Here is a 23,607-nt window from a genome sequence, read left to right as displayed (position 1 = left end):
CTCAGCCTGCCACGCAACTCCCTCTTTTCGCGTCCAGCGTAACATGGAGTCCTTTCTCAGCGCCACGCTGCCAGCCACAACGCGGGCGCCTAGCGGTGAGGGCCCGCGAGAAAAAGCCCTTCCTCACTGAACGCGTGCGAGCAGAGTCCGCCTCGCACCGTAAAGCGCGCCACGTGGCGCAGCTTTGTGTGCCGGGTTGATGTCCTTTGGACGGTACTCTTTTTCACTCTTCTCGCCAGCGTCGGTGTGGGCATCGCCGTCATCACAAAGACCCTTGTCTCCAACGCTGTACTTGAGTCGTGGCACACACTCCACGACCTGCACGCGCACGTTATCGGCAAGTGGCTGAATCAGAGGATCAGCGTCGCGTATTACATGGGCGCTAACCTCGCCTCACTGTCCGCACGCTCCTCGCTCCCGATGCAGTCCGAGAGCACGCTCGCCACGATCTGCTCCATCCTTACGGCCTACGATAAACAAATGCTCATCTCCACCCTCTCCATCGCCTCTCTCAAGCACCGAGAGGTCATCAACTGTATGCATGGATTCACGGACAATGCGTCCACGGACCGTTTTGCCGGATACGTGTCCTACAACCACTCCGTCAATGCCACCTACTTCGTCGACAAGGATACCTTCCGCTTCCACCGCCCGCTACGCGTGGCCAAAAAGTGGCCTGACAGCGTACAAAACATCTCCCATTACATAGAAGAAAACACGAAGGCCGTTCCCATTCTCAGGATCGCCCGTAAATGCGATACCGGTCACATCTCCGACATTGGCCGCCGCCACATATGGCGTGTGGGAACGTATCTGCCACACCTGCTCGCCCTCAACACGCCAGCCTGTATCGTGGACAGGAGCCTCCCGATCGGAACCACGGCACCATTACCGACTACGTGCACCTCCACATCAACGGCTCGAGGCTCCTGCAGGAGATGGACGGTGCGCGCCTTACCGGTGCCCGCATCGCACTCTTCATCAACCACACACTTGCCCATGCCGACCCCCTCATAATGTCCAACAACTGGGGGCAGCCGACCACCCACAATACCGTCATCTACACGCCGCTGCTCCAGAGCAACACAACCTACCTCAAGTCCAGTGACATCCATGACCCACTGATGCGCGCTGCACTTAAGCGCGTCAACCTCGCCGCACTGCAAGTCGAAGGCTACAGGTACACCGTCGACTTCCAGTACGAGTGCGCACCCGCAACAGTCACTGCGTGGAGCTACATGACCTCCAAGGGCCTCGTGTTGCCTCTCATCTACGTCAGCGGTCAGGCGGATATCACCCCACCGCACACGTGCATCGACATCGTCAGCAACTGCACTGTGGCTGCCGCTGTGCTCGTCCTGACCGCTGTTTTTTGGTGCCTCATTCACCGCACTTTCTCAAAACCGCTCAGTGGCCTGCAGGCGAGTCTGCTGGCCAGCGTCGAGCACGGTGAACGGCAACTCTACCGCCCGGGGCGAGGCACCAGGCTGGTGCGCTTTGCCGAAGTCGAGGCACTCATTAAGGCGCACAACAAAACGATGCAGCAGCTGCGCGACGTGGACGCCTTCGTTCCGGAGGGCCTTCGACAGCGCATCATGGACGGCACGACCAGCCACAGTGAGGATGCCGCTAAGCGGGGAGCATCTACACGACTGCCCCGTCGAAGACGCAGAAAGCCCAAAGCAACTCCGCTATCGCTGCACCTGTCGACAGTCGTGTATGTTTCGATTCGCGCGAACGCCTCAATCACGACCGCACTTGCCCCGTCGCCGCCCCCACCACCACCACCGCCACGCCTGGACGAAGAGCAGGACCCTCACTGGCTCCGAGGTCAGCAGCGACTCATCGCGGTGGCTGAAAGAACGGCTCAAGCGGCCAACACCGCCAACAGCGGGCCCTTCCCCACCCCTGCCGCGCTCACGGCACGCTCCACGGCCAGTACTGCTCCGCCGGCGGCAAGCAGACGCTGCAGGTGGCGCTTGGTCGCGACGTGCAGCGCAAGGTGGATCACGGCGTGCGGCAGATCCCCGTGGATGTGCTGCGCACCGGCCGCGCGGGGCTGGACAGCGCTGTAGTTGTGCTTCACGAGGTGCTGCCCGGCCGCGCGGCTGATGCGCGAGTGCGAGCGCTGCGTGCGGCTCGGTATCACGTCACCTCTTTCCAGGACCTGCGCGAGCCCCCTTGGTGTCGATGAGGTACTTGGTGAGGAGAACCTCGAGGGCGTTCTGAAAAGAAGTCGTTCCCGTATCGCACAAGAGACGCCACGGGAAGAGGGGGAAAACATCGCGGCCGGGCGACAACGGCGGCGAACCCGACTGAGCGCACCGAACTCTAAAGCACCTTCGAGGTACCCAGAGGCCCTGTACCGCTGCGTTGTTCACCTGCAGGAAAATCACGAGACACTCCGATACGTGCTGCCCTCCGCGCCCAGATGGATTCGCGACCATATGGGGTACTTCTGGCACCTGCCCCATAACACCAGCGATGGTGAGGCGACCCCGGTCTGGAAAGGCATGCGGATGGCCATCGGCTCCACCGGCTACATCGCATCCGCTAGCTTCTCCGCATTCCGTGACGTGCATCCAGTAGTGGCCAAAGCGATTCGCGAGGCCCCACCCGGTCCTATGTCAGATGCACTGCGCAGCGCCACGCCCGTTTGCGGCCCTTCTCCGGCGCAGGAAGCCTTCATGGATGCCTCCCTCGTCAAGCACCAAAGCCTCCGCCATCCGAACATTATGTCGCTCATCGGTTACTCGCACTCCCTCGAGGGTGGCGTGGTGCTGATCTGGGAATTTAGCCCCGGTGGCACGCTGCGCGATTTGCGCAACAGGTACCTTCGGCTCCCAGCAATGACAGCCAACCGGTTTGGGTTGCAGCTGCTGTCCGCGTTGTCCCTCCTTCATGAGCATAACCTTGCACACGGCAACATCAGCCTGGACACCATTATGGCACACTCCGATGGACACTGCCGCCTTGCTGGGCTGTACACTGACGAACACAATCCTTTCGTGTTTCATCGGGGCTACTACGTGAGCCCTGCCATTGCCGCTGGCGCGCCCCCTACACCCCCGTGCGACGTGTTCTGCTACGGACTCGTGGCTATAGAAGCACTCACTGAGCACCCCTGCTGGAGATGGGCAACACAGAAAGACGGACAGCCATTCGGCGCCATCGAGGAGTCGCTGGAACTCATACAAAACGGGGGACAGGCGTTTTACGACGCGGTCGTGCAGGGGCGCTTAGTGGCGAATGCGGACGTTTTTGACACGCCGGCGTTTGCTGAGAAGTATAGCGGGCTCGCACGGAAAACGCTGCGCAGTTGCCTTCTCCACACACCGTCTGAGCGGCCAACTGCGGTGGAAGTCCGAAACATCGTCAAGATACTTCTCAGCGAGGGCGGCTTGGCCTGCGAAGAGGACGAAGATTGAAATATCGTAGAGCCGCCGCTGCCCCCCCCCCATCAACACCACCACCACCACCACCCTTCGTCTCTTCCCCCTCCCCACGCCCACGTCACCCCGCCCCCTTTTGGTTGAGCGGCCTCTGACAACAGACGGATCCTGTGCGTTGTGTTGTCCCCCTCCCCCCTTTCCTTTGGAAATGTCAATGGCCGGGTCAATCCGAGATGTTACGTGTGCCGTGTACTCGCAATACGCCTTTCTCATCCCGCCTATCGGGGACACCCTCTCTCCCTCGCTGTGTACCGCCATGCATCGTCTCCACCGTATATCCGTTATCCACGGCTCAATACACGATGTTTCCCGCGTGGATGGCACCGCCACAACCAACCAAAAAACAAGGGGGGGTGCTGACCTGATTTCCTAGCCATCGGAAGGTGACGGTCTGCGTGTTGGTTCGCGATTGATCTGAAGATTGATCATTATTTTCAGTTTCTCTTTTTTTTTCCGAGGGTGGTGGTGGTGGTGGTAGGCACGAATTCTTGGGCTTCTCCGTGCGGCGGCTGAGGTCGAAAGCCGATAACAAAGATGTGAGGAGGAAGCACAGAGGAGAGGTGGAGCTCTCGGACGCAGGCGAGGGAGGGAACGAGGCGGGTGGGTGGGTGGAAAGCGAAGGAAGAAGGGGGGCTGCATACATTTCATTACTAGTCCCCTCCCCCCCCCCTTGTAGCTCCATCCTTCTCTTTTCGCTCTCACACCCACCCACCCCCTCTCTGCAGTCCCACACGTCTTTAGTCGGCATCCATACGCATACCGTGAGCTCTCTCAAGGGGTGCCTCGCGTTGTCGCTGTTCAGTATGCGTTCCCCCACCACCACCACCACCGCCTCTCTTCTCCCTCGTGTGCTCTGTTCGTCTTTCGTTCTCTCCTTTCTTCTTTTTGCCCTGGTACCCCCGCTCTTTCTGGTGTGTGCGACGCTTCCCTGATATCGTCCTGTGGCAGAAGAGGGCTCCCACCCTCGGTCAAGGTGGAGCACTCTACCCCACGCACACGTGTTTGAAAAATGAAAACGAGAGACAAACGTGCTGCACATCTTTTACACACACACACACACACACGCTCACTTTACGCCCACAACGTGGAGTCCTCTGTTTTAGGCATGTGCAAGTGTACCTACTGCTGAGCTCATGCCAGCCGTTAGCGTACATGCCTCCCCCCATACCCTTCTCTCTTCCCCCCCCCCCACCTCCCTCCCCCGTGTCATGAATGTATTCTTATATACGCACAAATCACTCACAGTCGATGTTTTCTCCTCTGGTGTTAACGATGGCCTCTCCCTCTACTCGACATGTGCCCGATTTCCGCCGGCCAACGCCTTTTTCTTTCTGTTCCCCCAAAAACATTTTTATTCTGTGTTTTTTCACCTCGCCCCCCCCCCCTCTCCCCCTCCCCCCCACCACCTCTCCTCCTCTTTCTTTCTGCAGTTTGTTTGAAGTCTTTTTTCTTCCTAGTAAACCTCCTGTGGCATCGTGGCCATGACTTGGTTAAACGATGGGAGGCAGGGACATACATTTGTGTATCTCAATATCTTCTTCCCAGCCGATCTCGTTTTCTCTCTCCCCTTAGACATATGAAAATATACAAGTATAATATTACTATAATAAATATATACATAAATATATATGTATATTTGGATATCTGTGTGTGTGTGTGTGTGGTCGGAGTTTCTCTGTTTTTTTCTGAGCAGAACTGGACTGCGGAATAACCCGCATACCCCCCCCATGGCCCACTCTGAGCGGACATCGCTGCAAAGACGAAAGAGGAAACCATTCGGATAAGGAAACGCGTACAGAGCCTCGCGAGGGGTACATCAGCAACCAACCACCCCTCCCCTACACCTGTATGAGCCTGTCTCCGCTAGGGATAGCTCGACAGCCTTCGCAGCCGCCTCTTCATCGCCCTCCCCTCCCCCCTCTTAGGCAAGCCGATGGTGTCCTTTCATGGGCTCATGTCTCACGAATCTTCACATCAAACCTACGCAGCAAAAACCCGACAATCGTTGAGAGGATGTGTCCTGTTTTTTGTACCGCCATCCATGGCGCATCGAAAGTATTCACCTTCTACGCCCCCACTCTTCGCCTGGTCCCCCCCCTCTCCCCTCAATCACCTCTGACACTCCATCGATTCCGCCAATCCACACACACACACACACACACCGCCTCCATCCGCCGAGCACGCCAAACTCACTGCCACACGAGCTTAGATATCTTCTTCGGGGTTCTCTCTCTCTTTAATCCACACGCAACTGTTTTTGGGGCTTCTCTTTTTTTTCAATCAAAACGCATTTGTTTTTCAGATTTTCTCTGTTTTCCTGCAAACGTTTCGATCCCCCCCTCCCAAAGCCACCCACACACGCCTGCACACACGCACACTCGTCCCTGTCCGCAGATAGGACGTCCGAACCTCGTTTTCTCACGTGAACAGCACTTGCGACATCACGCCACGCGACACCAGCCATGCCTGTCAACCCCCACTCTCCGCGGGGCTTCACTCAGCCTACCGCGAGTGATGAACGCCGCTCTGGCCATGGCAGCCCGAAACTGTCTGCCTCAAAGTCACTTCGCGCCGGGTGCGTTGGTGTATTCGACCGCATCGGCCACAGTATCATGAAAGCGGTGCACACCGTTGTTCCGCCTGGTGGCATCCTCTCTGGTGCCTGCAACATGGCCAGTGCGTCCATCGGAGCAGGTATTCTCGGGCTGCCAGCGGCGACGAACTCAACAGGCCTGGTGCTCGCAATCATACTCCTTGTGATTATCACGTACCTATCCGTGTTCTCCATGTACATCCTGGCGCTCGCGGCGCAGAGTACACGCATCAAGAGCTTTGAGGGCATGGCACGCGGCCTGTTTCCCTACGGTAAGTACGCCTTCTCCTACTGGGCCGCCTTCATTCGGGGCTTCCAGTCGTTCGCAGGGTGCGTTGCCTACGTCATCAGCGTCGGCAACTGTCTCTATCCCATGTTCGCCGAGTCAGCGAAGCGGAATCCCGACAACAGCGCCATTCAATTTCTCGCCACCACGAATGGCAACCGCGTGCTCACGATCATCGTGTGGCTGTGCGTAATGCTGCCAATGGCTATTCCCAAGCACATCGACTCGCTCCGCTACGCCTCTGCTGCCGCGGTGTCGTTTATGGTGTACTTCGTCATCATGGTTGTTGTGCACAGCTGCCGGAACGGGCTGCCCGAAACATCCAAGCACGTGGAGCTGTCCGGCAACCAGGCGAACGATGGCCAGCTGGAGCACAACACTGTGTTTCTGTTCCGCAGCGGCAACTCTGTGGTCTCTTCTGTTGGCGTATTTGTGTTTGCGTACGTCTGCCAGATCAACGCATACGAAGTCTTCTGGGACTTCAGGCCTGAAATTCGCACGACAAAGAACTACACGATCTCGGCGACCATCGGCATGCTACTGTGCGGCACGCTGTATGCGATGGTGTGCGTGTTCGGATACTTCGACTTCGGCAGCAAGAAACTGGAGGGCAAGTCGCTGCTGCTTATGTTCAACCCGCTGGACAACACTGCGTTCATGATCGCCTACGTCGCCGTCATGATCAAGCTGTGTGTCGCCTACGCGCTGCTCTCAATTGCGGTACGTAACTCCACCTACTACCTGATCGGCTTCCAGCACCGCTACCGCAACCGGCCTGAGGTGGACGCCCATTCCAACGCGGCCGACGAGTCGAGAGAGACTCACGCGGCCGAGGCGACACATAAGGGCTGCGAGACCGCCGGCCCTGCCGTCGAGGAATCACCCGCACGCGAGGTGGACAATACCGCTGAGGACACGTCGTACGTGGACAACATCCCAATGTGGCAGCACCTGATTGTGGTGCTCATCCTCTCGATCGCGTCGCTGCTCTGCGGCCTGTTCATCCCGAGCATCAACACCGTCTTTGGCTTCGCTGGCGCGGTCAGCGGTGGCTTCCTCGCCTTTGTGTTCCCCGCACTCTTCGTCATGTACGCGGGCAACTTCACAGTGGCGCAGGTGGGCTGGTTTACGTACCTGAACACGTACGCGCTGCTGATCTGCGGCGTTTTCAGCATCGTCTTTGGCACCGGCGGCACTATTTACCAAACGATCTAGGCGCCGCATGTGTGTGTGTGTGTGCGTGTGTTTGTATCTGGTATTGCTGTAACTTCGTGTCTTTTTTTATTATTTGTGTTTTATCGCCATACTGCAGCTCTTGTTGTCGGTATTCGTCTGCTGTTTGTTTCTCCTCCGATCACCGCATTTTCCTCCCCCCTCCCTCCCCCTTGCTTTGCTGTGCGTCTTTTCTCCCTCGTTCCCTCCCTCCCCCTCTCCCTCGTTCCCTCCCTCCCTCTCCCTTCCCCTTCTGCCCTCCCCTCCCCCTCTCCCTCGTTCCCTCCCTTCCCCTCTCCCACGTTCTCTCCCTTCCTCTCCCTTCCCTTCCCGTTCTCCCCTCCCCTCACTCCACCCGCTGTGTGTTAGTGCTCTCCGTGTTTGTCCGCTCAACGGCTCTATGGCTCTCTCTTGCACACCGAGTTCTCCTCGGGATGGACCTCCCGCACTGACAGCGCCCTTCACCACACCAATCACCACTACCCCTGTCATGAGTTGTGTTGCCTCGCACAACTCACATACACATCGACCCGAGGGAGAACACAAGCACACGCGACATACAGCTTAATGGAGTGTAACCACCTCGTAAGTGTAGACGTGCACGAGGCACTCTTTGGGGAGTGCGGGGTCTGCTCGCTACGCCCACCACACCACTGCGGAGCAAGACAACCCCATCTCTCCTCGTTCACGGCTTTACTTAAAGCATCCCGTCTCGCCCTCCATGCTGCAGCTCCCTCCCCCAGCCCCCATTCTAGTCCGCCGTCACTCCCTGCCTCCCCACTCTTTCCTCTCTTTGCCACCCCCTCACACCGGGCATTTCCAATCAAGACTGCAACAGGTGCCACGGCTGTCTTCTTTTCAAGCCGCTCCCTCAGCCTGCCACGCAACTCCCTCTTTTCGCGTCCAGCGTAACATGGAGTCCTTTCTCAGCGCCACGCTGCCAGCCACAACGCGGGCGCCTAGCGGTGAGGGCCCGCGAGAAAAAGCCCTTCCCTCACTGAACGCGTGCGAGCAGAGTCCACCTCGCACCGTAAAGCGCGCCACGTGGCGCAGCTTTGTGTGCCGGGTTGATGTCCTTTGGACGGTACTCTTTTTCACTCTTCTCGCCAGCGTCGGTGTGGGCATCGCCGTCATCACAAAGACCCTTGTCTCCAACGCTGTACTTGAGTCGTGGCACACACTCCACGACCTGCACGCGCACGTTATCGGCAAGTGGCTGAATCAGAGGATCAGCGTCGCGTACTACATGGGCGCTAACCTCGCCTCACTGTCCGCACGCTCCTCGCTCCCGATGCAGTCCGAGAGCACGCTCGCCACGATCTGCTCCATCCTTACGGCCTACGATAAACAAATGCTCATCTCCACCCTCTCCATCGCCTCTCTCAAGCACCGAGAGGTCATCAACTGTATGCATGGATTCACGGACAATGCGTCCACGGACCGTTTTGCCGGATACGTGTCCTACAACCACTCCGTCAATGCCACCTACTTCGTCGACAAGGATACCTTCCGCTTCCACCGCCCGCTACGCGTGGCCAAAAAGTGGCCTGACAGCGTACAAAACATCTCCCATTACATAGAAGAAAACACGAAGGCCGTTCCCATTCTCAGGATCGCCCGTAAATGCGATACCGGTCACATCTCCGACATTGGCCGCCGCCACATATGGCGTGTGGGAACGTATCTGCCACACCTGCTCGCCCTCAACACGCCAGCCTGTATCGTGGACAGGAGCCTCCCCGATCGGAACCACGGCATCATTACCGACTACGTGCACCTCCACATCAACGGCTCGAGGCTCCTGCAGGAGATGGACGGTGCGCGCCTTACCGGTGCCCGCATCGCACTCTTCATCAACCACACACTTGCCCATGCCGACCCCCTCATAATGTCCAACAACTGGGGGCAGCCGACCACCCACAATACCGTCATCTACACGCCGCTGCTCCAGAGCAACACAACCTACCTCAAGTCCAGTGACATCCATGACCCACTGATGCGCGCTGCACTTAAGCGCGTCAACCTCGCCGCACTGCAAGTCGAAGGCTACAGGTACACCGTCGACTTCCAGTACGAGTGCGCACCCGCAACAGTCACTGCGTGGAGCTACATGACCTCCAAGGGCCTCGTGTTGCCTCTCATCTACGTCAGCGGTCAGGCGGATATCACCCCACCGCACACGTGCATCGACATCGTCAGCAACTGCACTGTGGCTGCCGCTGTGCTCGTCCTGACCGCTGTTTTTTGGTGCCTCATTCACCGCACTTTCTCAAAACCGCTCAGTGGCCTGCAGGCGAGTCTGCTGGCCAGCGTCGAGCACGGTGAACGGCAACTCTACCGCCCGGGGCGAGGCACCAGGCTGGTGCGCTTTGCCGAAGTCGAGGCACTCATTAAGGCGCACAACAAAACGATGCAGCAGCTGCGCGACGTGGACGCCTTCGTTCCGGAGGGCCTTCGACAGCGCATCATGGACGGCACGACCAGCCACAGTGAGGATGCCGCTAAGCGGGGAGCATCTACACGACTGCCCCGTCGAAGACGCAGAAAGCCCAAAGCAACTCCGCTATCGCTGCACCTGTCGACAGTCGTGTATGTTTCGATTCGCGCGAACGCCTCAATCACGACCGCACTTGCCCCGTCGCCGCCCCCACCACCACCACCGCCACGCCTGGACGAAGAGCAGGACCCTCACTGGCTCCGAGGTCAGCAGCGACTCATCGCGGTGGCTGAAAGAACGGCTCAAGCGGCCAACACCGCCAACAGCGGGCCCTTCCCCACCCCTGCCGCACTCACGGCACGCTCCACGGCCAGTACTGCTCCGCCGGCGGCAAGCAGACGCTGCAGGTGGCGCTTGGTCGCGACGTGCAGCGCAAGGTGGATCACGGCGTGCGGCAGATCCCCGTGGATGTGCTGCGCACCGGCCGCGCGGGGCTGGACAGCGCTGTAGTTGTGCTTCACGAGGTGCTGCCCGGCCGCGCGGCTGATGCGCGAGTGCGAGCGCTGCGTGCGGCTCGGTATCACGTCACCTCTTTCCAGGACCTGCGCGAGCCCCCTTGGTGTCGATGAGGTACTTGGTGAGGAGAACCTCGAGGGCGTTCTGAAAAGAAGTCGTTCCCGTATCGCACAAGAGACGCCACGGGAAGAGGGGGAAAACATCGCGGCCGGGCGACAACGGCGGCGAACCCGACTGAGCGCACCGAACTCTAAAGCACCTTCGAGGTACCCAGAGGCCCTGTACCGCTGCGTTGTTCACCTGCAGGAAAATCACGAGACACTCCGATACGTGCTGCCCTCCGCGCCCAGATGGATTCGCGACCATATGGGGTACTTCTGGCACCTGCCCCATAACACCAGCGATGGTGAGGCGACCCCGGTCTGGAAAGGCATGCGGATGGCCATCGGCTCCACCGGCTACATCGCATCCGCTAGCTTCTCCGCATTCCGTGACGTGCATCCAGTAGTGGCCAAAGCGATTCGCGAGGCCCCACCCGGTCCTATGTCAGATGCACTGCGCAGCGCCACGCCCGTTTGCGGCCCTTCTCCGGCGCAGGAAGCCTTCATGGATGCCTCCCTCGTCAAGCACCAAAGCCTCCGCCATCCGAACATTATGTCGCTCATCGGTTACTCGCACTCCCTCGAGGGTGGCGTGGTGCTGATCTGGGAATTTAGCCCCGGTGGCACGCTGCGCGATTTGCGCAACAGGTACCTTCGGCTCCCAGCAATGACAGCCAACCGGTTTGGGTTGCAGCTGCTGTCCGCGTTGTCCCTCCTTCATGAACATAACATTGCACACGGCAACATCAGCCTGGACACCATTATGGCACACTCCGATGGACACTGCCGCCTTGCTGGGCTGTACACTGACGAACACAATCCTTTCGTGTTTCATCGGGGCTACTACGTGAGCCCTGCCATTGCCGCTGGCGCGCCCCCTACACCCCCGTGCGACGTGTTCTGCTACGGACTCGTGGCTATAGAAGCACTCACTGAGCACCCCTGCTGGAGATGGGCAACACAGAAAGACGGACAGCCATTCGGCGCCATCGAGGAGTCGCTGGAACTCATACAAAACGGGGGACAGGCGTTTTACGACGCGGTCGTGCAGGGGCGCTTAGTGGCGAATGCGGACGTTTTTGACACGCCGGCGTTTGCTGAGAAGTATAGCGGGCTCGCACGGAAAACGCTGCGCAGTTGCCTTCTCCACACACCGTCTGAGCGGCCAACTGCGGTGGAAGTCCGAAACATCGTCAAGATACTTCTCAGCGAGGGCGGCTTGGCCTGCGAAGAGGACGAAGATTGAAGTATCGTAGAGCCGCCGCTGCCCCCCCCCCCCATCAACACCACCACCACCACCACCCTTCGTCTCTTCCCCCTCCCCACGCCCACATCCCCCCGCCCCCTTTTGGTTGAGCGGCCTCTGACAACAGACGGATCCTGTGCGTTGTGTTGTCCCCCTCCCCCCTTTCCTTTGGAAATGTCAATGGCCGGGTCAATCCGAGATGTTACGTGTGCCGTGTACTCGCAATACGCCTTTCTCATCCCGCCTATCGGGGACACCCTCTCTCCCTCGCTGTGTACCGCCATGCATCGTCTCCACCGTATATCCGTTATCCACGGCTCAATACACGATGTTTCCCGCGTGGATGGCACCGCCACAACCAACCAAAAAACAAGGGGGGGTGCTGACCTGATTTCCTAGCCATCGGAAGGTGACGGTCTGCGTGTTGGTTCGCGATTGATCTGAAGATTGATCATTATTTTCAGTTTCTCTTTTTTTTTCCGAGGGTGGTGGTGGTGGTGGTAGGCACGAATTCTTGGGCTTCTCCGTGCGGCGGCTGAGGTCGAAAGCCGATAACAAAGATGTGAGGAGGAAGCACAGAGGAGAGGTGGAGCTCTCGGACGCAGGCGAGGGAGGGAACGAGGCGGGTGGGTGGGTGGAAAGCGAAGGAAGAAGGGGGGCTGCATACATTTCATTACTAGTCCCCTCCCCTCCCCCCCCCCCTTGTAGCTCCATCCTTCTCTTTTCGCTCTCACACCCACCCACCCCCTCTCTGCAGTCCCACACGTCTTTAGTCGGCATCCATACGCATACCGTGAGCTCTCTCAAGGGGTGCCTCGCGTTGTCGCTGTTCAGTATGCGTTCCCCCACCACCACCACCACCGCCTCTCTTCTCCCTCGTGTGCTCTGTTCGTCTTTCGTTCTCTCCTTTCTTCTTTTTGCCCTGGTATTCCCGCTCTTTCTGGTGTGTGCGACGCTTCCCTGATATCGTCCTGTGGCAGAAGAGGGCTCCCACCCTCGGTCAAGGTGGAGCACTGTACCCCACGCACACGTGTTTGAAAAATGAAAACGAGAGACAAACGTGCTGCACATCTTTTACACACACACACACACGCTCACTTTACGCCCATAACGTGGAGTCCTCTGTTTTAGGCATGTGCAAGTGTACCTACTGCTGAGCTCATGCCAGCCGTTAGCGTACATGCCTCCCCCCATACCCTTCTCTCTTCCCCCCCCCCACCTCCCTCCCCCGTCTCATGAATGTATTCTTATATACGCACAAATCACTCACAGTCGATGTTTTCTCCTCTGGTGTTAACGATGGCCTCTCCCTCTACTCGACATGTGCCCGATTTCCGCCGGCCAACGCCTTTTGCTTTCTGTTCCCCAAAAAACATTTTTATTCTGTGTTTTTTCACCTCGCCCCCCCCCTCCCCCCCCACCTCTACTCCTCTTTTTTGCTGCAGTTTGTTTGAAGTCTTTTTTCTTCCTAGTAAACCTTCTGTGGCATCGTGGCCATGACTTGGTTGAACGATGGGAGGCAGGGACATACATTTGTGTATCTCAATATCTTCTTCCCAGCCGATCTCGTTTTCTCTCTCCCCCTTAGACATATGAAAATATACAAATATAATATTACTATAATAAATATATACATAAATATATATGTATATTTGGATATCTGTGTGTGTGTGTGTGTGTGGTCGGAGTTTCTCTGTTTTTTTCTGAGCAGAACTGGACTGCGGAATAACCCGCATACCCCCCCCATGGCCCACTCTGAGCGGACATCGCTGCAAAGACGAAAGAGGAAACCATTTGGATAAGGAAACGCGTACAGAGCCTCGCGAGGGGTACATCAGCAACCAACCACCCCTCCCCTACACCTGTATGAGCCTGTCTCCGCTAGGGATAGCTCGACAGCTTTCGCAGCCGCCTCTTCATCGCCCTCCCCCCCCCTCTTCGGCAAGCCGATGGTGTCCTTTCATGGGCTCATGTCTCACAAATCTTCACATCAAACCTACGCAGCAAAAACCAGACAATCGTTGAGAAGATGTGTCCTGTTTTTTGTACCGCCATCTATCGCGCATCGAAAGTATTCACCTTCTACGCCCCCACTCTTCGCCTGGTCCCCCCCCCTCTCCCCTCAATCACCTCTGACACTCCATCGATTCCGCCAATCCACACACACACACACAAACACACACACACACACACCGCCTCCATCCGCCGAGCACGCCAAATTCACTGCCACACGAGGTTAGATATCTTCTTCGGGTTTCTCTCTGTCCTTTTAATTCACACGCAACTGTTTTTAGCTTCTCTCTTTTCCTGTAATCGTTTCGATCACCCCCCCCCTCCCAAAGCCACCCACACACGCGTGCACACACGCACACTCGTCCCTGTCCGCAGATAGGACGTCCGAACCTCGTTTTCTCACGTGAACAGCACCTGCGACATCACGCCACGCGACACCAGCCATGCCTGTCAACCCCCACTCTCCGCGGGGCTTCACTCAGCCTACCGCGAGTGATGAACGCCGCTCTGGCTATGGCAGCCCGAAACTGTCTGCCTCAAAGTCACTTCGCGCCGGGTGCGTTGGTGTATTCGACCGCATCGGCCACAGTATCATGAAAGCGGTGCACACCGTTGTTCCGCCTGGTGGCATCCTCTCTGGTGCCTGCAACATGGCCAGTGCGTCCATCGGAGCAGGTATTCTCGGGCTGCCAGCGGCGACGAACTCAACAGGCCTGGTGCTTGCAATCATACTCCTTGTGATTATCACGTATTTGACCGTGTTCTCCATGTACGTCCTGGCACTCGCGACGCAGAGTACAGGCATCAAGAGCTTTGAGGGCATGGCACGCGGCCTGTTTCCCTACGGTAAGTACGCCTTCTCCTACTGGGCCGCCTTCATTCGGTGGTTCCACTCGTTCGCTTCTTGCGTCGCCTACGTAATCAGCGTCGGCAACTGTTTCTTTCCCATGTTCGCCGAGTCAGCGAAGCGGAATCCCGACAACAGCGCCATTCGATTTCTCGCCACCACGAATGGCAACCGCGTGCTCACAATCATCGTGTGGCTCTGCGTAATGCTGCCATTGGCTATTCCCAAGCACATCGACTCGCTCCGCTACGCCTCTGCTGCCGCGGTGTCGTTTATGGTGTACTTCGTCATCATGGTTGTTGTGCACAGCTGCCGGAACGGGCTGCCCGAAACATCCAAGCACGTGGAGCTGTCCGGCAACCAGGCGAACGATGGCCAGCTGGAGCACAACACTGTGTTTCTGTTCCGCAGCGGCAACTCTGTGGTCTCTTCGGTTGGCGTATTTGTGTTTGCGTACGTCTGCCAGATCAACGCATACGAAGTCTTCTGGGACTTCAGGCCTGAAATTCGCACGACAAAGAACTACACGATCTCGGCGACCATCGGCATGCTACTGTGCGGCACGCTGTATGCGCTGGTGTGCGTGTTCGGATACTTCGACTTCGGCAGCAAGAAACTGGAGGGCAAGTCGCTGCTGCTTATGTTCAACCCGCTGGACAACACTGCGTTTATGATCGCCTACGTCGCCGTCATGATCAAGCTGTGTGTCGCCTACGCACTGTACGCGCTTTCGGTTCGCAACTCCACCTACTACCTCATCGGCTTCCAGCACCGCTACCGCAACCGCCCTGAGGTGGACCTCCGCTCCAACGCGGCCGACGAGTCGAGAGAGAGTCACGCGGCCGAGGCGACACATAATAAGGGCTGCGAGACCGCCGGCCCTGCCGTCGAGGATTCGCCCGCACGCGAGGTGGACAATACCGCTGAGGACACGTCATACGTGGACAACATCCCAATGTGGCAGCACCTGATTGTGGTGCTCATCCTCTCGATCGCGTCGCTGCTCTGCGGCCTGTTCATCCCGAGCATCAACACCGTCTTTGGCTTCGCTGGCGCGATCAGCGGTGGCTTCCTCGCCTTTGTGTTCCCCGCACTCTTCGTCATGTACGCGGGCAACTTCACGGTGGCGCAGGTGGGCTGGTTTACGTACCTCAGCACGTACGCGCTGCTGATCTGCGGCGTTTTCAGCATCGTCTTTGGCACCGGCGGCACTATTTACCAAACGATCTAGGCGCCGCATGTGTGTCTGTATATCTCTGTGTGTGTGTGTGTGTGTGTGTGTGTGCCTTCGTCTTCACAAGAAGAGAGCGCCGGCAGAACACGCGTTGTAGCGTGAGTGCCAACAGGAGCAAGAGAGAAGGCACGAAGAGCTCGTAGCGCTCTCTGGCTGTGCGTGGCTCTGGAGAGAGTAACAAGCGCAGGGATCCCCACGGAGAGTACATGTGATTGCGTGTGCGAGCCTTCGATTGCTCCGCCAGTGCTCTCTTCGTTGAGGGGGGCGGGGGCATCCCGGTGCGTGCTTCGGCCCGACACAGTCCATGAGCACGACCCTGCAGTGTCTGTGGGCGCCTTGTTTTTGCAGGTGCACAGGAACATGCGTGATGAACCTCTCTCTTCGAGCATGCAGCCGGCCAAGCGGCTGCAGTACACGCATTCGTTGTTGCTGATCCTCAACCACGGCCAACACGTGGTGCAGGAGCGCCAGAGGTGTCTGCTCCGCCCCTCGCAAGCCTTTGTCTCCCCCGCACCCCCCCGCACCCCCGCTGAACCCCAACTCAAGGCAGTCCCTTGGGAGTGTCAAACAGCCGGGTACCTCAGTGAGACGATTCACTTTGTGAAGGAGCCCCACGCCCTTCCTGGCACTCTCTTTCTTGCTTTTTCACTGGTCGAACTTGGAAGAGCCGCTCGTCGCCTTCGTTCCGCCGGTTGTGTGTGTGTGTATATTTCTGCGGTATTGCCGTAACTCCGTTTTTTTCTAGTTTTTTGTCGTTTACCGCGATACTGCAGCTGTTGTTGTCGGTATTTGTCTGCTGTTTGTTTCTTCTTCGCTCACCGCATTTTCCTCCCCCCTCCCTCCCCCCTGCTTTGCTGTGCGTATTTTCCCCTACTCCCTTGTTCCCTCCCTCCCCCTCTCCCTTCCTCCCCCCTTCTCCTCTTCTCACTCCACCCGCTGTGCATTCTCACGTCTCTGCGTATGTCTGCAGTGGTTTCTTCCTTATTGACACCGCTGTGTGTTAGTGCTCTCCATGTTTGTGCGCTCAACGGCTCTATGGCTCTCTCTTGCACACCGAGTCCTCCTCGGGATGGACCACCCGCGCTGACAGTGCCCTTCACCACACCAATCACCACTACCCCTGTCATGAGTTGTGTTGCCTCGCACAACTCACATACACATCGACCCGAGGGAGAACACAAGCACACGCGACATGCAGCTTAATGGAGTGTAACCACCTCGTAAGTGTAGACGTGCACGAGGCACTCTTTGGGGAGTGCGGGGTCTGCTCGCTACGCCCACCACACCACTGCGGAGCAAGACAACCCCATCTCTCCTCGTTCACGGCTTTACTTAAAGCATCCCGTCTCGCCCTCCATGCTGCAGCTCCCTCCCCCAGCCCCCATTCTAGTCCGCCGTCACTCCCTGCCTCCCCACTCTTTCCTCTCTTTGCCACCCCCTCACACCGGGCCTTTCCAATCAAGACTGCAACAGGTGCCACTGCTGTCTTCTTTTCAAGCCGCTCCCTCAGCCTGCCACGCAACTCCCTCTTTGCGCGTCCAGCGTAACATGGAGTCCTTTCTCAGCGCCACGCTGCCAGCCACAACGCGGGCGCCTAGCGGTGAGGGCCCGCGAGAAAAGCCCTTCCCTCACTGAACGCGTGCGAGCAGAGTCCACCTCGCACCGTAAAGCGCGCCACGTGGCGCAGCTTTGTGTGCCGGGTTGATGTCCTTTGGACGGTACTCTTTTTCACTCTTCTCGCCAGCGTCGGTGTGGGCATCGCCGTCATCACAAAGACCCTTGTCTCCAACGCTGTACTTGAGTCGTGGCACACACTCCACGACCTGCACGCGCACGTTATCGGCAAGTGGCTGAATCAGAGGATCAGCGTCGCGTATTACATGGGCGCTAACCTCGCCTCACTGTCCGCACGCTCCTCGCTCCCGATGCAGTCCGAGAGCACGCTCGCCACGATCTGCTCCATCCTTACGGCCTACGATAAACAAATGCTCATCTCCACCCTCTCCATCGCCTCTCTCAAGCACCGAGAGGTCATCAACTGTATGCATGGATTCACGGACAATGCGTCCACGGACCGTTTTGCCGGATACGTGTCCTACAACCACTCCGTCAATGCCACCTACTTCGTCGACAAGGAGACCTTCCGCTTCCACCGCCCGCTACGCGTGGCCAAAAAGTGGCCTGACAGCGTACAAAACATCTCCCATTACATAGAAGAAAACACGAAGGCCGTTCCCATTCTCAGGATCGCCCGTAAATGCGATACCGGTCACATCTCCGACATTGGCCGCCGCCACATATGGCGTGTGGGAACGTATCTGCCACACCTGCTCGCCCTCAACACGCCAGCCTGTATCGTGGACAGGAGCCTCCCCGATCGGAACCACGGCATCATTACCGACTACGTGCACCTCCACATCAACGGCTCGAGGCTCCTGCAGGAGATGGACGGTGCGCGCCTTACCGGTGCCCGCATCGCACTCTTCATCAACCACACACTTGCCCATGCCGACCCCCTCATAATGTCCAACAACTGGGGGCAGCCGACCACCCACAATACCGTCATCTACACGCCGCTGCTCCAGAGCAACACAACCTACCTCAAGTCCAGTGACATCCATGACCCACTGATGCGCGCTGCACTTAAGCGCGTCAACCTCGCCGCACTGCAAGTCGAAGGCTACAGGTACACCGTCGACTTCCAGTACGAGTGCGCACCCGCAACAGTCACTGCGTGGAGCTACATGACCTCCAAGGGCCTCGTGTTGCCTCTCATCTACGTCAGCGGTCAGGCGGATATCACCCCACCGCACACGTGCATCGACATCGTCAGCAACTGCACTGTGGCTGCCGCTGTGCTCGTCCTGACCGCTGTTTTTTGGTGCCTCATTCACCGCACTTTCTCAAAACCGCTCAGTGGCCTGCAGGCGAGTCTGCTGGCCAGCGTCGAGCACGGTGAACGGCAACTCTACCGCCCGGGGCGAGGCACCAGGCTGGTGCGCTTTGCCGAAGTCGAGGCACTCATTAAGGCGCACAACAAAACGATGCAGCAGCTGCGCGACGTGGACGCCTTCGTTCCGGAGGGCCTTCGACAGCGCATCATGGACGGCACGACCAGCCACAGTGAGGATGCCGCTAAGCGGGGAGCATCTACACGACTGCCCCGTCGAAGACGCAGAAAGCCCAAAGCAACTCCGCTATCGCTGCACCTGTCGACAGTCGTGTATGTTTCGATTCGCGCGAACGCCTCAATCACGACCGCACTTGCCCCGTCGCCGCCCCCACCACCACCACCGCCACGCCTGGACGAAGAGCAGGACCCTCACTGGCTCCGAGGTCAGCAGCGACTCATCGCGGTGGCTGAAAGAACGGCTCAAGCGGCCAACACCGCCAACAGCGGGCCCTTCCCCACCCCTGCCGCGCTCACGGCACGCTCCACGGCCAGTACTGCTCCGCCGGCGGCAAGCAGACGCTGCAGGTGGCGCTTGGTCGCGACGTGCAGCGCAAGGTGGATCACGGCGTGCGGCAGATCCCCGTGGATGTGCTGCGCACCGGCCGCGCGGGGCTGGACAGCGCTGTAGTTGTGCTTCACGAGGTGCTGCCCGGCCGCGCGGCTGATGCGCGAGTGCGAGCGCTGCGTGCGGCTCGGTATCACGTCACCTCTTTCCAGGACCTGCGCGAGCCCCCTTGGTGTCGATGAGGTACTTGGTGAGGAGAACCTCGAGGGCGTTCTGAAAAGAAGTCGCTCCCGTATCGCACAAGAGACGCCACGGGAAGAGGGGGAAAACATCGCGGCCGGGCGACAACGGCGGCGAACCCGACTGAGCGCACCGAACTCTAAAGCACCTTCGAGGTACCCAGAGGCCCTGTACCGCTGCGTTGTTCACCTGCAGGAAAATCACGAGACACTCCGTTACGTGCTGCCCTCCGCGCCCAGATGGATTCGCGACCATATGGGGTACTTCTGGCACCTGCCCCATAACACCAGCGATGGTGAGGCGACCCCGGTCTGGAAAGGCATGCGGATGGCCATCGGCTCCACCGGCTACATCGCATCCGCTAGCTTCTCCGCATTCCGTGACGTGCATCCAGTAGTGGCCAAAGCGATTCGCGAGGCCCCACCCGGTCCTATGTCAGATGCACTGCGCAGCGCCACGCCCGTTTGCGGCCCTTCTCCGGCGCAGGAAGCCTTCATGGATGCCTCCCTCGTCAAGCACCAAAGCCTCCGCCATCCGAACATTATGTCGCTCATCGGTTACTCGCACTCCCTCGAGGGTGGCGTGGTGCTGATCTGGGAATTTAGCCCCGGTGGCACGCTGCGCGATTTGCGCAACAGGTACCTTCGGCTCCCAGCAATGACAGCCAACCGGTTTGGGTTGCAGCTGCTGTCCGCGTTGTCCCTCCTTCATGAACATAACATTGCACACGGCAACATCAGCCTGGACACCATTATGGCACACTCCGATGGACACTGCCGCCTTGCTGGGCTGTACACTGACGAACACAATCCTTTCGTGTTTCATCGGGGCTACTACGTGAGCCCTGCCATTGCCGCTGGCGCGCCCCCTACACCCCCGTGCGACGTGTTCTGCTACGGACTCGTGGCTATAGAAGCACTCACTGAGCACCCCTGCTGGAGATGGGCAACACAGAAAGACGGACAGCCATTCGGCGCCATCGAGGAGTCGCTGGAACTCATACAAAACGGGGGACAGGCGTTTTACGACGCGGTCGTGCAGGGGCGCTTAGTGGCGAATGCGGACGTTTTTGACACGCCGGCGTTTGCTGAGAAGTATAGCGGGCTCGCACGGAAAACGCTGCGCAGTTGCCTTCTCCACACACCGTCTGAGCGGCCAACTGCGGTGGAAGTCCGAAACATCGTCAAGATACTTCTCAGCGAGGGCGGCTTGGCCTGCGAAGAGGACGAAGATTGAAGTATCGTAGAGCCGCCGCTGCCGCCCCCCCCCCCTCATCAACACCACCACCACCACCACCTCTCTTCTCCCTCGTGTGCTCTGTTCGTCTTTCGTTCTCTCCTTTCTTCTTTTTGCCCTGGTACCCCCGCTCTTTCTGGTGTGTGCGACGCTTCCCTGATATCGTCCTGTGGCAGAAGAGGGCTCCCACCCTCGGTCAAGGTGGAGCACTGTACCCCACGCACACGTGTTTGAAAAATGAAAACGAGAGACAAACGTGCTGCACATCTTTTACACACACACACACACGCTCACTTTACGCCCATAACGTGGAGTCCTCTGTTTTAGGCATGTGCAAGTGTACCTACTGCTGAGCTCATGCCAGCCGTTAGCGTACATGCCTCCCCCCATACCCTTCTCTCTTCCCCCCCCCCACCTCCCTCCCCCGTGTCATGAATGTATTCTTATATACGCACAAATCACTCACAGTCGATGTTTTCTCCTCTGGTGTTAACGATGGCCTCTCCCTCTACTCGACATGTGCCCGATTTCCGCCGGCCAACGCCTTTTGCTTTCTGTTCCCCCGAAAAAACATTTTTATTCTGTGTTTTTTCACCTCGCCCCCCCCCCTCCACCCCCCCACCTCTACACCTCTTTTTTGCTGCAGTTTGTTTGAAGTCTTTTTTCTTCCTAGTAAACCTCCTGTGGCATCGTGGCCATGACTTGGTTGAACGATGGGAGGCAGGGACATACATTTGTGTATCTCAATATCTTCTTCCCAGCCGATCTCGTTTTCTCTCTCCCCCTTAGACATATGAAAATATACAAGTATAATATTACTATAATAAATATATACATAAATATATATGTATATTTGGATATCTGTGTGTGTGTGTGTGTGTGGTCGGAGTTTCTCTGTTTTTTTCTGAGCAGAACTGGACTGCGGAATAACCCGCATACCCCCCCCATGGCCCACTCTGAGCGGACATCGCTGCAAAGACGAAAGAGGAAACCATTTGGATAAGGAAACGCGTACAGAGCCTCGCGAGGGGTACATCAGCAACCAACCACCCCTCCCCTACACCTGTATGAGCCTGTCTCCGCTAGGGATAGCTCGACAGCTTTCGCAGCCGCCTCTTCATCGCCCTCCCCCTCTTAGGCAAGCCGATGGTGTCCTTTCATGGGCTCATGTCTCACAAATCTTCACATCAAACCTACGCAGCAAAAACCAGACAATCGTTGAGAGGATGTGTCCTGTTTTTTGTACCGCCATGCATGGCGCATCGAAAGTATTCACCTTCTACGCCCCCACTCTTCGCCTGTTCCCCCCCCTCTCCCCTCAATCACCTCTGACACTCCATCGATTCCGCCAATCCACACACACACACACACACACACCGCCTCCATCCGCCGAGCACGCCAAACTCACTGCCACACGAGCTTAGATATCTTCTTCGGGGTTCTTTCTCTCTTTAATCCACACGCAACTGTTTTTCAGATTTTCTCTTTTTTCCTGTAATCGTTTTGACCCCCCCCCTCCCAAAGCCACCCACACACGCGTGCACACACGCACACTCGTCCCTGTCCGCAGATAGGACGTCCGAACCTCGTTTTCTCACGTGAACAGCACCTGCGACATCACGCCACGCGACACCAGCCATGCCTGTCAACCCCCACTCTCCGCGGGGCTTTACTCAGCCTACCGCGAGTGATGAACGCCGCTCTGGCCATGGCAGCCCGAAACTGTCTGCCTCAAAGTCACTTCGCGCCGGGTGCGTTGGTGTATTCGACAACCTGGGCAGCAGTATCTTGGAAGCGGTGTACACCGTTGTTCCGCCTGGTGGCATCCTCTCTGGTGCCTGCAACATGGCCAGTGCGTCCATCGGTGCAGGTATTCTCGGGCTGCCAGCGGCGACGAACTCAACAGGCCTGGTGCTTGCAATCATACTCCTTGTGATTATCACATACCTATCCGTGTTCTCCATGTACATCCTGGCACTCGCGGCGCAGAGTACACGCATCAAGAGCTTTGAGGGCATGGCACGCGGCCTGTTTCCCTACGGTAAGTACGCCTTCTCCTACTGGGCCGCCTTCATTCGGTGGTTCCACTCGTTTGCAGGGTGCGTTGCCTACGTCATCAGTGTCGGCAACTGTCTCTATCCCATGTTCGCCGAGTCAGCGAAGCGGAATCCCGACAACAGCGCCATTCAATTTCTCGCCACCACGAATGGCAACCGCGTGCTCACAATCATCGTGTGGCTCTGCGTAATGCTGCCAATGGCTATTCCCAAGCACATCGACTCGCTCCGCTACGCCTCTGCCGTCGCGGTGTCGTTTATGGTGTACTTCGTCATCATGGTTGTTGTGCACAGCTGCCGGAACGGGCTGGCCGAAACATCCAAGCACGTGGAGCTGTCCGGCAACCAGGCGAACGATGGCCAGCTGGAGCACAACACTGTGTTTCTGTTCCGCAGCGGCAACTCTGTGGTCTCTTCTGTTGGCGTTTTTGTGTTTGCGTACGTCTGCCAGATCAACGCATACGAAGTCTTCTGGGACTTCAGGCCTGAAATTCGCACGACAAAGAACTACACGATGTCGGCGACCATCGGCATGCTACTGTGCGGCACGCTGTATGCGATGGTGTGCGTGTTCGGATACTTCGACTTCGGCAGCAAGAAACTGGAGGGCAAGTCGCTGCTGCTTATGTTCAACCCGTTGAAGGACACTGCGGTCATGATCGCCTACGTCGCCGTCATG

At 57.9% G+C, this 23,607-nt stretch overlaps 6 protein-coding genes across 6 annotated transcripts; all 6 read left to right on the top strand.

The window, feature by feature from the left end:
- Positions 1-752: 752 nt before the first annotated feature.
- On the top strand, positions 753-2,075 carry JKF63_03912 (uncharacterized protein; the record flags this gene model as incomplete). The annotated part of the gene is made up of 1 exon (XM_067899909.1): positions 753-2,075. The coding sequence occupies one exon, from the start codon at positions 753-755 to the stop codon at positions 2,073-2,075; it is 1,323 nt and encodes a 440-aa protein (XP_067755115.1).
- Positions 2,076-2,111: 36 nt separating this feature from the next.
- Positions 2,112-3,428, top strand: JKF63_03911 (uncharacterized protein; the record flags this gene model as incomplete). Its single annotated transcript, XM_067899908.1, has 1 exon — positions 2,112-3,428. The coding sequence occupies one exon, from the start codon at positions 2,112-2,114 to the stop codon at positions 3,426-3,428; it is 1,317 nt and encodes a 438-aa protein (XP_067755114.1).
- A 5,028-nt stretch (positions 3,429-8,456) lies between these two features.
- On the top strand, positions 8,457-10,490 carry JKF63_03910 (uncharacterized protein; the record flags this gene model as incomplete). The annotated part of the gene is made up of 1 exon (XM_067899907.1): positions 8,457-10,490. One exon carries the CDS (start codon positions 8,457-8,459, stop codon positions 10,488-10,490), a length of 2,034 nt encoding a protein of 677 aa, XP_067755113.1.
- A 36-nt stretch (positions 10,491-10,526) lies between these two features.
- Positions 10,527-11,843, top strand: JKF63_03909 (uncharacterized protein; the record flags this gene model as incomplete). The annotated part of the gene is made up of 1 exon (XM_067899906.1): positions 10,527-11,843. One exon carries the CDS (start codon positions 10,527-10,529, stop codon positions 11,841-11,843), a length of 1,317 nt encoding a protein of 438 aa, XP_067755112.1.
- Positions 11,844-17,862: 6,019 nt separating this feature from the next.
- Positions 17,863-19,518, top strand: JKF63_03908 (uncharacterized protein; the record flags this gene model as incomplete). The annotated part of the gene is made up of 1 exon (XM_067899905.1): positions 17,863-19,518. The coding sequence occupies one exon, from the start codon at positions 17,863-17,865 to the stop codon at positions 19,516-19,518; it is 1,656 nt and encodes a 551-aa protein (XP_067755111.1).
- A 36-nt stretch (positions 19,519-19,554) lies between these two features.
- Positions 19,555-20,871, top strand: JKF63_03907 (uncharacterized protein; the record flags this gene model as incomplete). Its single annotated transcript, XM_067899904.1, has 1 exon — positions 19,555-20,871. One exon carries the CDS (start codon positions 19,555-19,557, stop codon positions 20,869-20,871), a length of 1,317 nt encoding a protein of 438 aa, XP_067755110.1.
- Between the last annotated feature and the right edge of the window lie 2,736 nt (positions 20,872-23,607).

The sequence above is a fragment of the Porcisia hertigi genome, chromosome 31 (assembly GCF_017918235.1).
Source record: "Porcisia hertigi strain C119 chromosome 31, whole genome shotgun sequence".
NCBI classification, from domain to species: domain Eukaryota; phylum Euglenozoa; class Kinetoplastea; order Trypanosomatida; family Trypanosomatidae; genus Porcisia; species Porcisia hertigi.
The sequence above is the reverse complement of the archived record's forward strand: the minus strand, read 5'-3'. Positions and strand labels throughout refer to the sequence as shown.